We start from the raw sequence: 15,771 nt of genomic DNA on the forward strand, positions 1-15,771 counted from the left end.
AATGAACAAGAATTTTTTTTTTTTTTTTTGTGAAACCATTTGACAGATTCTTGTTTATGCTAAGTCCTGTTACTTTTGTCCAGTGTTTGCAGTGCCGGTGCTATGCTTAACCAATGTGAAGTTCTGCTTCCTTGGGCTTCAGGAAATCAGTCCCAAAAGGGACTTTTCACAAAGGGGAAAAGCTGGTGCCCTAAAGGCACTTGGGTAGCTTTCTTCATTTGAGTCCTAACACTGTCTGGTGCTGAAAGGGCTTTAGCTCTTGTTCTCTTTAACAGTGCAACTCTTGCTGAATTGGGATCCGGTCTTTAATTGTCAGTGAAAGTCAATGAATCAGACAATTAACCATACGAAAAAGCATACTGAATCTCGTTGAAAAGCACCTGGAAATTATTCCATAGCATTCAGTAGCTTTTAAAGAGTTGTGAATTGTTCTCATTTTGGGCTGCCTGTATATTGGTCTAATTCTTCATGCTGATCTAGAGCCTACTCTGATGCTGACTTTTGCTCCAAAGCCTGTCTCCTGTGGACAGTTACATCAAATCCAAGGTAGCTAGTGTATTGCTAAGTTAGCATGAAGCTGCTCAAATACAAAGCATGATTTATGACCAAATGTCTGAGAACAGATCTTCAAATACTGGTACCAAATCGGTGATGGGAAAAATGCTATTGACTAGCTATGCCAAGGTAGCATCCAAAATAGGCCCAGTTCTTTCCGCATCTTCCATTTGCTTTCATATGAGCTCAATTGCTAATGGTGCCACCCAGCAATTCCCACCTGTATGCTCATATGTTCTATGTGGACATCTTCCGTCTTCTTCACTCACTGAATGGAAGGGGAGAAAATGTGCTGTGGAAGTCAACTGAGAGAGTCATTTAGGTAACTTTAGTCTGCCTATGAATTACTTCAAGTATTAATAGTATCGAACATAGCAAAAACCTATGTTAGAGATTTGAAGAGGAAAGAAGGGTTAGTTACCCATGCTCTTATCAAAGAATTTAATGGGGAGTTTATATTAAGGGATCTCAGTGTAAGAATTGGATTTTAAGCTCTTGTTGCCTGAAGAACTATCTCACAAGGTACTTCATCTAAGTCTTTTATATTTCTAAAGAAACAATGAGTGGTTGTTGTCTTTGTAATAGTCTTTTTCCTTCTTTCCCTTCATTTGCATCTAATGTGGATGTGTATCTCTAGCTCATATTTAGAAGTACATAAAACAACTACCCTCATAAGAGGTTTTTCACAAGCCTGGGCAAATTTACAAATTCTGTAGGGCCCCTTTTTCAGGTCTGTTTAAAAAAATGCATATTATACTGTTTATTCTGAATGAAGCAGCATCCTCTAGCTACCATGTTGGTTCAACCTTAGTTCTGACTTCACAGAGTAGGTCAGGTTTCACATTCATTTGGGCTTTGTTTTTTCTCGTTGTTAGCACACATGGGACAACACTGGACTTGTTATTAGGGTGGTCATTGCTGTTTTAGTTAATACTTGAGATGGAAGCGCATAGATATCAAAGCAATCATCAGATGGTGGCAATTGGGAAATGCTACTGATTTGATCTGAACTTGATTAAACAAGTAAGAAAAGAGCTTCTTCATTCCTTGACTCCTTCACTTCTCTTCTACTGCTTCAGTGTTAGATTTAGGAAATGTATGTAATTCAGTATTTCCTACTAGCAGTGCAGTGAAGGTCCTACATGTTAAAAAGAGAGAGAGAATGTTCTTCTGTACAATATTTCCCCAGGGAAGGAGGTTTAGCACTGGAAGAGGTTACCCAGGGAGGTTAAAGAATCTCCATCCATGAGTTTTTTCAAGACTTGCCTAGACAAAGTCACAGCTGACCTGTTGTAATGTTGGTGATAGCCCTGCTTAAACAGAGGGTTCTCTGTATGACCTCCAGAGGACCCTTCTAACCAATATATCTGTGATTCTGAGTCAGAATAGATAAATGAGCTACTGGTACAAAGTGGGAAAAATCATAAGCTCACAAAGTCAAGAACTCCTGTGGATCTATCATAGAAATTAATAAGAATGGACAAGAATCCATTCTCAGATATACTATAATAATGGTTTTATAGCTTAAGAATAATGAGAGTGGTCACCAGGACAGCTCCTTTGGTCTTGTAATCAAAAGCCCTGTAACCTATTTTGCTCCACTGAATCCACGCCTTAGTAATGTTTATCTTTTGGACTGAGAAAACACCATCTGAAGCCTTTATTCTCCATATTAGCTGACACTGTATTTGAAAATACCATACTATATCTATTAACTACAATCTGAATTTGGGTGTACCAATATCATTTTCCAGCAAAGACTTGACAGTGCTGATATTGCACCACCTGTGAAAATACCCTTGGATGACTATGATAATCTTTTGATTTTTTTCATATATAGTCCAGAGGCTCTTCTGAACACTAGCTTCCCAATGAGGGTGAACACTACAACTGGATTTTGTGTAATTTAGGCAAGTCCAAGGTGCAGCCCATTGAAAAGCCCCTTTCTGATAGGAGCCAATGAGAACAAGCTTGAACTGCCTTGTGCAAATTTTTGCAATCTGCTATTGCGTGAGCAGTTGGGAATGTTGAAATCGGCACAATAGAGCACTTGGGTTTTGCTCCGATTTCAGTTCCCCACCTGGGTGCTAGGCATCTCTCTCTTCTGGGGAATTGTGTGCTTTATCTGCATCTCATAAACTTCGGAGCTTGCAATGGGATCCTGTGCAGAACAGCTGTGCAGCTATCTTTTTATATTTCCCTGACACCAGCTATGGTTTCAGTGTAAAGAACCAGGGAGCACAGCGTTGCAAGGTGGTGCCCGGCTTTTGCGAACAAAGGGGATGAAGGACTGTGTACCACCTGCTCTGTATTTTGAACAAATGTTAGAAGTAAACAAGAAGTAAAACAAGCTACAAACCGCTGTGTTTGTTGGATAAAAACTTTACACAGCAGCAATTTCATCGATCGCCAAGGTCAGCTTTTTTGCTTTTGTTTCTCAAGCTAACCAGTCAGTCCCTCGGTTCCATGCTCCTATACGCAAGATGGTGAAGCAGCCAAGGATGTTAACTGCTTGGTGCCCTGACAGGGAAAAGCATTGTGGAGCTACATACTCTTACTTCGGGACTACCAAGGGTATCCAGATGTTGCTGTGTTTAACACTGTGGCACAACACCTCTGTGGGAATTGGTAGGAAAGAGCATTTGCTTATTGACTTGGACTGAAAGCTTTTGAGTCAGCAACATTAGGAAAACACTGCCACCGAATGCAAACCAGACAGAGCCCTGTTGTGTCCATAAGTGAGGAAAAAAAAATGCTCATTTTTTCCTAATTATTTTGTGGGACAGTGCATTTGCTAAAATTACCAGTTATGAAAACAAAGAATACCCCTCATTTTCTCACCGTAGTTGATTGTGAGTGTGGGGCTGAGTGAGAAAAGGAGTTGTCTTGGCAAACAGCTTATTAGTCTTGGATAAATTATTCAGAACACAGGTTTGGATACAGATTGTAGGGAATGATAATGGAGTTGGTTTTCTGAGCCTCTTCATGTTATGAAGACATGGAGTATGCTTTTCAGGAATTCACTTAAGTGGAATCAGCTTTGAATAACGTAGTCTGGAAGTAATATTGCTGCCATCCAGCTAGTGTCTGTGGAACAGCATTCTCCTGCCTCTTGAAGCATTGGTGTTGAAGACAGAGATATTTATTCGTTTTTTTTTTTTTTTTTTTTTTTTTTTGTGTGTGTGTGTGTGTGTGTGTTTAAAGGGAAATTCTTTCTAACCACTAGAGAGGGGCATGTTTCGGTTGAGCTTTTTCCCCCCCGAGTGAAATAGTGGACCACATCAGCATCCGATTTGGGTGCGTCATGTGGTTTCTCATGTGATGCTGGTCTCGCTGCGCTTTGGAGAGTGAGCCTTTGTGACTCCGCACTCTTGGACAGTAACATCCAGCAACAAAGGAGACTTTGGGGAGAGGGGGGGAAAAGACACCCCCCTGAAAAACCCCGAAGCCCAGAAAAAAATAAAGTTACAATCATTTATGATAGTTATTATTTCATCTTAACTGTTTCGGCTTCTATTTTTAATTCCGGGTCTTCCCTTTTCTCCGTTCCTGCAGGCATAAAGCTGCACTGTTCGGAAGAAGCGAGATTGTCTTTCCTCACAGCTACGGCGCTGCGCCACTCTCAACACAGCCTGCTTTTCCCCCCATTTACCTGGGCGGCTGCTGCTGTTTCTGCTGCTGCTGGGGCTGCTGCAGTCTCGCTGCCTGTGCTTCACCCTGGCTTGGCTGACTTGAGACTCACTCGTCTGCACATTGCTAAGGAAGAGGAGCGATGGAGCCACATTTTTTTCTGTTGGTTCTGGAAGCAAAGGGTTGTGATGTGTGGTGGTTTTGGGGTTTTCTTTTTTTTTTCTTTTTCTTTTTTTTTTTTTTGGGAGCGGGGAAGGAGGCATGTTCATCTAGGATGGGGTGGGTGAAAGCTTAAAGAAATATGATGTAAAGTAATCCAGTGCTCAACAAGGGCATCAGCAGCAAGAATCCAGCCTCTGCTGCTCCAGAGGATTAACATGGGGAAAGCCACAGAGCCGCAGTCGGGTTTCACCTCAGCGTTGTGCTGGAGATGGATAAATAAGGTATTGGTTGTGTCTGCCTGTTAAGGCAAAGCCACGGGAGGAAGAGCGAGAGAGCGAGAGAGCGAGTGCAAATGCAGAGGAAGAAGAAATGCTGTGTGCTGTTTGTCTGATCTGTGCATTCTCATTGCAGAGAGGATGGCATAATTAAGAAAGCAATGTATGGATGGAGGGACTGTAAATTGTAGCTCAAACACTCCTGATGCTGTCAGGGAGAGAACTGATGAGCTAGGTGGCTGCAGCGATATCCCCAGGGAAAACAGCAGCCATACACTCTGTGTGTGTGTGTGTGTGTGCGCGCTTATATGTGTGAGAGCATGTACAGACATGAAAGAAAGACATTTCTGACCAGTTTACAGAGGAAGCTTGTAATTTTGATGGGTCAGACTTGATAGCAGCTTTTATTTTCAACCATAGCTCTACACCTATTTCCTGACTGAGATGGCACTTTGCGAATGCAGACGTAGGCAGAATTATTCTAAGAAATGTGAAAGCAGATCCTTTCTGTTTAACACCTTGAAGCACTGAATCTTCTGCACTGCTGAGAGAAACTGTGTGTGTGTGGGGGGAGGTTCCTTTTCTCCATCTTAAAATCTTTATAAACACAGCTGTATTCAGTATGGTGAAAAATTCTATACTGTAAATAGAAATGTGATCAATCTAATCAAAATAAATGCATCCCAGATGACTTCTAGACCAGCTGGCTATCACAGTCGTCAGATGGCTAAATGGTAAACTGAGCATTTATAGTCAGCATTATATTTACATTTTTTCAGAATTTCAAAATCAGCCTCTAATTAAAAATGATTCTTCCTCTATTGGAAAGAGGCAACGCTTGCATTTGGCAGTGGATTTATCTGAAATGTATCTGGGGTTGTTGTATTTTTATTTTTTATTTCTGCACATGCATCAGAGAGATCATGTTTTTAGAACAGGTAGCCTTGTCACCATGCTGGCATATTGAGTTCAGCAGGCTGCTCAGGTTGCCCAAATCTGAACAATGCATAAATAGGGGAAACAATGCTGCAGTCAGCTATTGAAGCTTGGCATGGCTTTTAGCAGCTGCCTACTGAGAAAGAGGTTTCTTTTTTTTTTTTTTTAATACAAATCCGTAGACCATAATGTCATCCTAAAATGTGTACGAGGGGATTTCCCAATAGTCATGGTGAGCTACCCTGCAAGACGCCTGTCTGGCCCTTCCACTATTTGTTACCCAGTCCACAAAGGCAGCCCTGTGTGTTGGATTATATTTAGCCAGCTGTTCGATAACATTCTTGTGCTGGGGGCGAAGGAGTCTTATTACTCCCATACTGTAGTTTTCTGTTTGCTTAAAGAAAAACAACCTTGGCAATACAGCAGGCTCTGCAAAGAAGTTTATACCACTCCAGCACCTTTCTGAAACTGCTGTGCTTCTAACTCAGGCAGTTTTAAAGCAAGCAAGGAGGAGGAAGAGTGGCTCTTAACTCAGAGCTTCAAAGCTGCAGAGACGAGGAAAATGTCAGCAGCTTGTAATTAGGAGTCCGTGGTTACGTCAGTGACTGTATCTCTCCAAGAATAGCTATCTGATGTGTGCCACAAAGCAAAGGAAGACAGTCATAACCTGGTTATCAAGCCTGGCTCAAACAAGAAAGAGCAAGATGGATTAATGAATCGGCTGTATTTGTAAATCAGAGGCGGACGGATTACATGTACGAGACTTGCTGCATTCTGCAAAACTGAAGACTGAACTATTGGTTTGTCAGAGGGCATGCACCCAGTGAAAGTGTGAATCCTTCAGAAGAAATGCAGATGAGCTGTCTATCCTAAAAAATGTCTCTCCTGGCTCCGTCTTGTACAGGCAGCTGCGTGACACAGAGGCATGCTCTGAAGGGAGAGACTGGCCAGCCGCGCGGAGGTGTTTAAAAGCAAGGGTGTAATTAAACACAAAGCGAGCATGCTGAAACTCTGCTCTGGCGCTGCAGATTTGATACTGAAATACCACCCCAGAGAAGACCTACTGTGGGTCTGGTGTGGTTCATATTAAGGCTTCTCTGGTCTAGGGGGGTGGGGGTGGAAAAAAGGCTTAGTGCAACATCTTGCAGCCAAACAGCAGTCCCTGGGGCTACGCTGGGAACGCGGCAGTGTGGGGCTGTCTGCTCCTCGAGGGACGTGCCCAGAGCCCGTGGGGAGCTTTCTGACCCCTGCCATTATTTTTAGGTCTGGGCTGGCAACTCAGCAGCGCTTAAGCAGTGAGATTGCAGGGGGTGCTTAATCTGTTCTGACTGGCCTTTCTCTGTGTTGGGGCTGAAAGATGTTTACACGGCTTTTATCAATACCCACGCACCATAGTCAGCATTCGTTTCTGCTTGTGTTCATGTTACCCAATTTCTAGCAGACTGGCATGTTTCCCTGCTCCCAGCAGAAGTCGGGTGCAGTTCAGCGCTGTTTATGTCGCTGTTTAATTTACCAGGATAGGTAGATTGCATTACGCAAACAGTGGGTTGTGGGTTTGTTGTTGGTGGTTTTTTGTTGTTGTTGTTTTGTTTGTTTTTTTTTGACTGTGAACACAAATTTGTAGGAGGAGATGACTCTGTATATTAAACCAATAGCTCTTTGAATTGTGTGTAGCATAATTTAAATATACTTACTTTAATTAATAGAAGGTTACAAAAGCTGGCATTGTCTGGGGCTGTTTAATTTACATTTTAGACTTAGTCAATGAGCACAACCTGCCTGATTAGAATAGCGTATTCTGTGGACCCGACAGGGTGGAAGGCATTATTTTGTTTGTGTTCGTTCAAACAGCTGGTCATTAATGCAGGCCCCATCTCCAGAGTGAAGTGCTAGTGGACATGAATGGCTGCCTGATTAATGCTGCCCCTGGATGGGTCCTTCATCCAGCAGCGATGCTCGCAGCAGAATAATGCAGCCTGATTTGATTGCGCTCTAACAGGGTAGTATGTCATTGTGTCACCGAGCAATTGAGGTTATTATGGGGCAGGGCAGACAGACGGGACAGTGGGGTTACTACCCGTGGCATTTTTAGAAATGCAGGCCTGACCTACTTAGAGTTATTCTTGCTGGCTGGCAGCTGCATGGTGCATGGCTTGCCCTGATAGGCTGAGGCTGTTGCTAGGGGGAATTAGCATGAATTTTTCCACATACAGACTCAGTGATTGAATGATAAAAGCTGACTGGAATTAAAGAGATTCAGTTCAGTATTATGCAGATTTATCTATCTCGTTTTTTCGTCTCTCAAATGCATAAAAAGGGGCAGAAGAAAGTTCATTTCCATTCATTTTTACCTTTTATTTATTTATTTATTTATTTATTTATTTTTTCCAGGGGAGGACAGAAGCACTGTGAATTTGTGATCATCATTTGCTATATAAGTCATTGAAATGATACAGCAGAGGGCATGCATCTTTAATATATGGGAGATTCAAATTCTACCTCTTCAGAAGGGAAAAAAAAATGAATATAGTTTGTATTCTGCTCAGGCTGCTGCCTTTTTTTATTTGAAGCTATGTCAGATTCCCTTGTCTGGAAAGGGGAAACATATACCAGGTTTTATTGCATAACATTGCTCTTGGCTATTTTTAGCTATCTGTACTTCATAAAATTAGTCCCGTGTTTATGCTGGTGGATGAAATTAATCCCCAGACTTTGTCTCCTATATGCAGAGGCAGACACTTGGGGTGTACTGTAGTGTAGTGTGCCATGTTCATCTGAAAAGATGCTTACACACTACCAACGTACACCACCTAGCAGAGATCTGACAATTGGCCTGTAAACAGATTGATTAGATAACCTCTTCTGGATTGTGGAGTATTTTTCCAGCTTCAGTTTGAAGTTGGATTCTCTTGATAGCCATTTTTTATTTATCTACACCTGCTTAAAATAGTCATGTCTTTTCAGAGAACTCTGATCCCTCAGGAAGCAAATAAAAACAATACTCAGTGAAGAATTCTTTGATGTAATTATGAATATTTCCTTTGTTATTATCACTAATTATTGAAGATCTTTGTTTAAACTGCAATTCCCCCCGTATGATCCTTTACCATGTAGAGGAATTAGAATTTAGTGCTTATAATTTTAAGTTGATTTTCATGGCAACACCTCATGATGTCACACTCAAAGCATGGTGACTTTTCAACAGCTGGGGATGGTGGAGACGGACTTGGAAGTCTTTGTATTTGCGAAATAAAAATGTGACTCAGTGCTGAGTAGTGAGCTCATTTGTGTCTGAAAGAGTTTCATTTGAAATATTTGGATGAATGAGACACCTTTCAGAGCGGTGTGAGCAGCCTTCAGGTCTGTCTAGACAGCCAGAAGTCTCCCTGGACACAGAGCTTCCCGGCCCCCTACCTTGGCCCCTGGAGTTTCTGTGAAAGGTATGAAGATGAAGCAACTGAAAATGGAGACATGCTTTTGAACGTGTTTTGTGGCTGAAGCAAAAGCATTCAATTCATACAGATTTGAATTCCTGCACCTCTTTCCTGTCTGTGATTCATTCCTGAAACACACAGCTCTTCCGTATCTGCTCCTTCCTGGCAGTCCCATGGATTGACAGATTTTTAGAGGAGAGAAAATGAAGAGAGGCACTATCTGAAGCCCAGCATCTGTGTTCCTTCTTGCTTTTTTCTCCCTGTCTGTCCCAGATGTAACTCCAGAAAGTGAAACTGCAGTGTTGGTCCCACGGCAGGACCCACTTCTCCCAGTATTCTCTTGATCAAAGCCTGATCTCTTGCTCTGCTTTCCTGTGTGGTGCTGTCAGTGGCTGTGGCATCCCACCTGGGTTTTCAGTTTGGTCCATCTTCCAAACTTAACTCTGTGTTGTGCTTTCTGCTGAGTTTCCCCTTGCGCTCCCTGCTTGTTTTCCCTGTGATGAACCAGTTCTCGGAGAGAAGGATCAAATCACAGACAGGTTCAGCCCCTCCCAATGTGTCTTTGGTGCTGGTATTCAAGTGGGCAGCCTCTTTCTAACAAAAATGAAATACTGGTGTGGAAGTCAGTTCCTTCTGGGAGGAAGAGGCAACTTTCCTTTTGGGAGGGTAGGCAGCAGCCAGCCTTTGTGTGTAATTGTCTGTTGAGGGTCTGGCCCCTGTTGATTGTAGTCAGTTGTAGTTTTACACAGTTCACCTGGAATATTAGCTGGCTTGGACTTCAGCAAATCAAAATTACTGTGCAATATTGTATTCGTTTCATGGGAACCCTCTTTTCTAGAAAAATGTGTTGAGTATTATCTTATTTTGGCATATTCATGCTAAGAAAGAAAGTTCTCGTCCAAAGAAAATCAAGAAACAATATCAAGCACATACTCTGTGGAAAAGAATTATATCCTTGATATTTGTTTGAGATTTCAGTGCAGTGAACATTTAAAACAAACATCAAATCAGATGGTTTAGCAAACCATCGAGTGACATATTAAACATGAAAAATGCACCAGAATACATATTCAACATTAGGTTACTATTCTGAAAGTCTCTTTAATGGAAATTATTCCAAATAAATGAATGTGTGAATAATATGATCATAATGCTTTGGGTAATTATAAGTAACAGAAATATGGAATTAATTAAACAAAAACAAAATCTGAGCTCTCTCTGTGTGTAAAATATAAGAAAGAGGGCACCAGAGGATTTTGAAATATGTCTCTTGAAAAGATTGTTGATTGTGCACATTCCTTTGAAAAACATATTAATCATTTTCTGATGATCTCCTCTGAGGTTTCTATTGTTATAACAACTTACACCTCCTACCTAGAAGTTGCTTACCTACAAAAGATTGTGTTGTATTGTTCAACATTCCTGTACCACGACCTCTCCTGTGAGATATGAAAGATCTATTAGACTGTGTTTCAGGCTCTAGGATGGCTAAGCGGGTGCTGATTTACTAGTAGTGTATGCAAGCAATGATTTTTTTCTTCCAGTAAAAGAGACCAAATCCTTCTTCCATTTGTGGATTTGAGATGGTTTTAGTGGTCGGTGTATTTCTGAGCTGGGAGTCTTGGCTGGTTGTGGATTCGTTGTGCATTTTGTGATGTCATCACAGCTTTCTGGTTTTCTGAAAAGGAACAGAGGACACAGAATATATAACAGCACATCTAGATTCCCATGAGAGGATTGTAGTGGCAAGGAGTGAGCTTACTCCCAGCCTTCACCTCCTTCCAGGGCCATAAAGATCAGTTCTTCTGCAGTAAATGTGTTTTGGTTCTAATTTCAAACCAAAAGTAGGATGAATTGTATTATATTTCTTAAAGAGTGGTGGTTGGCACATTCCTTTCATTGCAGTACAGTAGGGAATACAAATGTTTTGCAAATTAAAATAATCCTTACAAGATTTTTTACTGTGATCCATTAACATGGAAACAAATTCTGTAACATTACCTTCAGCCAGGAGCAGTGTTACTGTGGCTCCCACATTCATGCTTTTCCTGGACGTACATGCCTATACACTCAGAAATGCTGTATACATGTAGTATGCATGTGTATAGGTATAAAAGGCGCAAGCACAATTTACACAAATGCAACACTGAAGCATACTTTACAGAATGTAATCACAATTGCCTCAGGATAATACCAAAACCATGCCTCCAGGTGTGTGGTGCTGGTTTGTTTACAGTGAAAGTAGCTTGTCATAAAATTCATGTGATTTCAGTACAGAGCATAACCATCATATTACGTCTGTCATCCTATTCACCACCAGCAACAACAGAAAATGATGCTCTGTAATATAAAGATAACAAAAAGGACAGCATGGTGAAAAGTAGCATATAACTAGATAGACGAATTTCAGAAACACTTATGCATTTTTTGTAGTCACTAGTGAGGTAAAACGAAATGCATGATGGGCTGTTTAAGACAGAGAGACATAGTTTTTATTATAGTTAATTCTTCCTTCCTGCTCCTAGGCCACACCTACTTCAAAAGTGAATCCAGACTTATATCTTGACAGAAATCATGATCCTGTTCCAACCAAAGGCTGTTTTATCCTCACATTCAGTGAGGCCAGGCTTTTCTGGTATTTTCAACTGAACATGTCTTTTTCTCTGCTCTCATTCCAAAGTGTGGTGTTTCTGTTTATATGTTGTTGTTTTTTTTTGTTTGTTTTGTTTTGTTTTCCTCTATTCCTTTGAGCATTCTTTGAGCACCTAAATTTTTAACCAATATATCATAAATTTGATTTTGAGTGTGAGAAAATGTGGGGAAATACCACTTCAGGACTAAGGTTGAGTTGGGGTCAGTATACACAGGTTTTGGGTTTTTTTTTTGTTTGTTTGTTTGTTTTCATATACTTCTGCTTTCATCATGAAATGGATTTGGTTTTGTTGAAATGGAACAACAACAACAACAAAATATGCCAAGAAGAGTCCAGGCTCTAACAAGCTGCACAGCTCAGGGAATAAAGTGGTTTATGTCTTGATTTACAAAGTTAGGGCTCCTAGAAGTGTAGATGCAGAAGAAAGCAGTCTTCAAAAGGAAATGCTTTCTGGCTCTCTAGTGACTTATGCTGTTATCGTCACTGAAGTTAACAGTGTATTCCTTGCTTTTTTTTTTTTTTTTTTTTTGGCACTTTGGTGTTATGTAAACAACACTCACACCCATGTTCAACTAAGTAATTATTTTATACCACAGTTGCGTCTAGGTTTGTCTTTTGTTGTTGTTGTTATTGTTGTTACTGTTGTTATTTGTTTGTTTGCTTTGTTATTGGCCAGAAAGACACGGTAATTTCTGAGGTTAAAGTTTTTTGGATACTTCAAATTTGGAGGCATTTGAAATAATAGCACTTATTAGAAGACTGCTGGTGATAGATTTTGTGCAATGCTGTACCCCTCAGAGAACACAGGCAGAATGGAGGAGGTGGCACACTGTGCTGCAAACCTGGTTTGGTTATGGCTGAAACATGGCTGATGAATCTTTGCGTTAATCTCCTGTTCATGACCTCTAACGATGCCAATGCATTATAGCTCTCACTTGCAGTTCCTGCATGTATGCACAAGCAGGAACATACACACAATTTTACCTGAGCTAAATTGTTAAGTCATCTTCAGCAGGGCTATGCTCTCTGTATTACTCCTTTGAAACTCAATCTTATGGTTGTTTACAACTTACAGATGAGACCATAAGTTCACGTTTTTTTTTGTTTTGTTTTGTTTGTTTTTTCCTCTAATTATTGGCAAGATTATATCCTTTTCCCTCTAGTTTTTGCTTAACTCTATTCTTGTGAGTTTTCAGTGCCTTATTTGCTCTGTCACAGTCAGTTGATCATGTACCCATCAAGTGTTTTGTGTAACAGCCAGTGAGTAGCACACTTGTCTTGTGGTTAGAGTTGTCTTGGCCTTATATTCACTATTCCTAATATTTTTGTGGTACTGAAGAGATACTTGCAAATATAAAATAAATAAATAAACTATATTTGTAGTGTCAGTTCAAATTTAATACGAGGTTAGCTGAACTTGAGAATAAAACAGAAGACATGAATATTAAGCACTGCCCTCCAAAATATTTTCTTTTGCTTTATGAGAGTAATCTCATTTCTTTTAGAAGAAGAAAGTGAATGGCAAGCCAAGGGCCCCAAGCAGACAGATGATGTTTGATTTCACAAAGCAGATACTCATATTATGATACATTCCTAAGAAGCAGAACGGGAAAATAATGCTGTGCAGATCTGATTGCTTGTGTGTTTTCAAACACAGTAGATGATCTAAAATCAGAGCTGTGGAACCAAGTAAAAGCTGGGGCCTGGTGGATTGGTTGGAGAGCTGTGCTGACTGGGGCACAGCACCTGCTTATCCAGCTCTTCAAAGAGATTCTCCAAGGCTTCAAGTGTTGACAACAGTTGGTTGCCTTCTTTGCTCAGCCAGATTACCACTGTTTTCAGTTTGGTGGTGTTTGGAAGGAGAGGTAATAACCTTTATTCAAAACATCTCTCACCCATAAACCTTGGCTTTTTGATAGCCTTAGGCAGTCCTGGCTGCCTCGTATTAGTATTGACTTTAATGGGAGTTCAGAGCATGCAAAATAATCAGAAAGTAGCCAGGATTTTGGAGCAACAGTGTTCTGTAGTTTAAGATTTCTAAGTTGGTCTTTTCTGTTACAGAGAAAACTAAAATAAATCTCAGGCAGTGAATTTTTGGCTGTATTCCAGTGCTGCATAATGATGTAGACCAACGAACAGTTATACTCTAGGCTTGCTGCAATTGCTTGCTTGCAACACTGCAAATAACATCAGGAGGAGAACAAAATAGAAAAAAAAAAAAAAAGGCACTGTTTTCTCAGGGAGAAAATCTCTAATACGTACAGTGTTATGTGTTTTTTTTTTCACCCTTAATGAGTCAGCTCAAAGCTCCTATATGTATTTATGATGCATGTATTCACTAGTCTTTATTTTAATACCTTGTATTACCAAAACTTCTGTTGTACCTCAAACCTGTAGGCTGAAAAGTGGACATAAGCAATGAAAATGCTGAACACACGATACCTCCTGAAAAATATTTGAATTTTAAGACATTATTCCAGCATACTTTGACATACCAGTAGATCTGAAAAGCTTTAGGAGAAAATAACATCATCTGATGATACTTCATGAGAAATTGCTGTATTATTGAAGAAAAGAAATTCCATAATGTGATATTTTAAAACTGTTTTGGTGGTTACAATTTCTTAGATTCAATGAAATTAACCGAACATAGTCAGAAATAGAAATTCAGTAATAAATGTCCCTATGGAATGTAGAAGTCCCACAAAAGCACTTTCTTGGTTATTTCCCAATCTAAAAAGATAAGTTTGTTTTCAAATGTAGTTGTTGTCTGTAAAACCTATGGTTTTATATATAAAAATTGTTCTTTTGGTGAAAAGTGTATACAATTTTTATTTATTTACATTGGTTTTTAGGCCAAAGTTAGATGGTCAGAAATCAGAACCTGTCAATTCCTATATGAATGAGAAACTGGTGATAGAAATGAAACATATTTTTCAGGTAGTTTTGCAGCCATGTGCTTTATTTTACACAGCAAGTATGCAATTTTGCTTTCATAAACAAAAGCCATCAGAGCATTTTTTTTCTCTCTCTTTTTTTTTTTCTTTTCTTCCAGAAATATCCCAAATGGGCATACCTACAATTATTATCCAAATAATCTTCCTCTTCCTAATGTCAATGTCCAACCTTCCTCTTTCCTCTTACACCCTTTTTGTTAGCTTTTTCTGAAATTATCTTAGTCTGTGGGACTACAACTAAAACCTAAACTAAAAACTAAAAACTAAATTCCTCTGTTCATCCATTAAATTCAGTTCTGCAAAGGCTACAACATTTTGGGTTGTCATTCCTATTGTGTGAAAATGTTTTTAAACATTTGGTTACCCTTGCTGTTGAGCCTTAAAGATTTGACATTCGCTGGCTTTTATGAGGCCTGTGATTATTTCTTGATACTAGATAGTACCCACACCTTCCTGGTAGCAGTTAGAATATGTATCATATTCAAGCACACACACACACACTTTTTTTAAGAGAGGATGAAGTGGCTTTTTGTCACTCCTTAATCCTTTGTCAAAGGGTAGAAAATGCAGTGTTTTTCTGGCTGAACTGGCTGGACATCAGAGATTCTTCTCTTTCTTTGGGTCCCACAATCCTGCTTTGAAATATCTTTAAAAGAGATGAAAAGGGTGCGGCTGTAGCTTTAAAACCGTGAACTTTGCACATTACTGAAATAAATGGTTCTCCTTTTTATTCTGGGGTCCAGGTTGAGATAATACACAGAAGTAAGAAAATGTGGATGTCTTCTAGTTTATTGTATCTTGACATTTTTCCTCCCTTTAATTTATTTTTGGGGTCTGGGAAGAAAAGCATGCCCAAAAGGCCCAGTGTATTGATGTGTGAAATTGAAGAAGTTGATCATTCTTATGATCCAGACATCATGCCCTTTGACAGGGTTAACATAAAAAGAAACATACTGTAAAACACACGCCTAAGTATGAAAAACTCCTTAAATTCAGGGTGTGTTCATACAAAGTAAAATTTTTACAGTGTGGAAAGCATTAAACCTGATCCAGAAAAAATGTGAGTTGCCCCAGCCATTGAGATGTGAATCTCTTTAATCCGCATAAGCATTAGAAAAATCTGAAACATGTGAAAGTTCAAAAGCTGCAAAGCCATTACATGACTCCTT

General features: G+C 39.9%; 1 protein-coding gene across 21 annotated transcripts in view; it reads left to right on the forward strand.

The window, feature by feature from the left end:
• Nucleotides 1-15,771, forward strand: part of LOC308188779 (uncharacterized protein) — a 293,230-nt gene that overhangs the window by 253,604 nt on the left and 23,855 nt on the right. For 13 of the 21 annotated variants that reach the window (XR_013945738.1, XR_013945739.1, XR_013945740.1 and 10 more), the window contains one exon: nt 4,111-4,628. The exons of 1 other annotated variant lie outside the window; for it this stretch is intronic. Coding sequence is in view for 2 of the 20 variants with exons in the window: in XM_080578192.1 (XP_080434318.1) it covers nt 4,111-4,347; nt 7,950-7,978 (266 nt within the window). In the remaining 18 variants the exon portion in view is untranslated. Of the gene's footprint in view, nt 1-4,110; nt 15,057-15,771 lie in introns of those variants that run through there. 7 more of the 21 variants (XR_013945745.1, XR_013945746.1, XR_013945747.1 and 4 more) reach the window with 4 other exon arrangements.

Source organism: Anser brachyrhynchus (genome assembly GCF_964034855.1).
Source record: "Anser brachyrhynchus genome assembly, chromosome: 2".
NCBI classification, from domain to species: Eukaryota; Metazoa; Chordata; class Aves; order Anseriformes; family Anatidae; genus Anser; species Anser brachyrhynchus.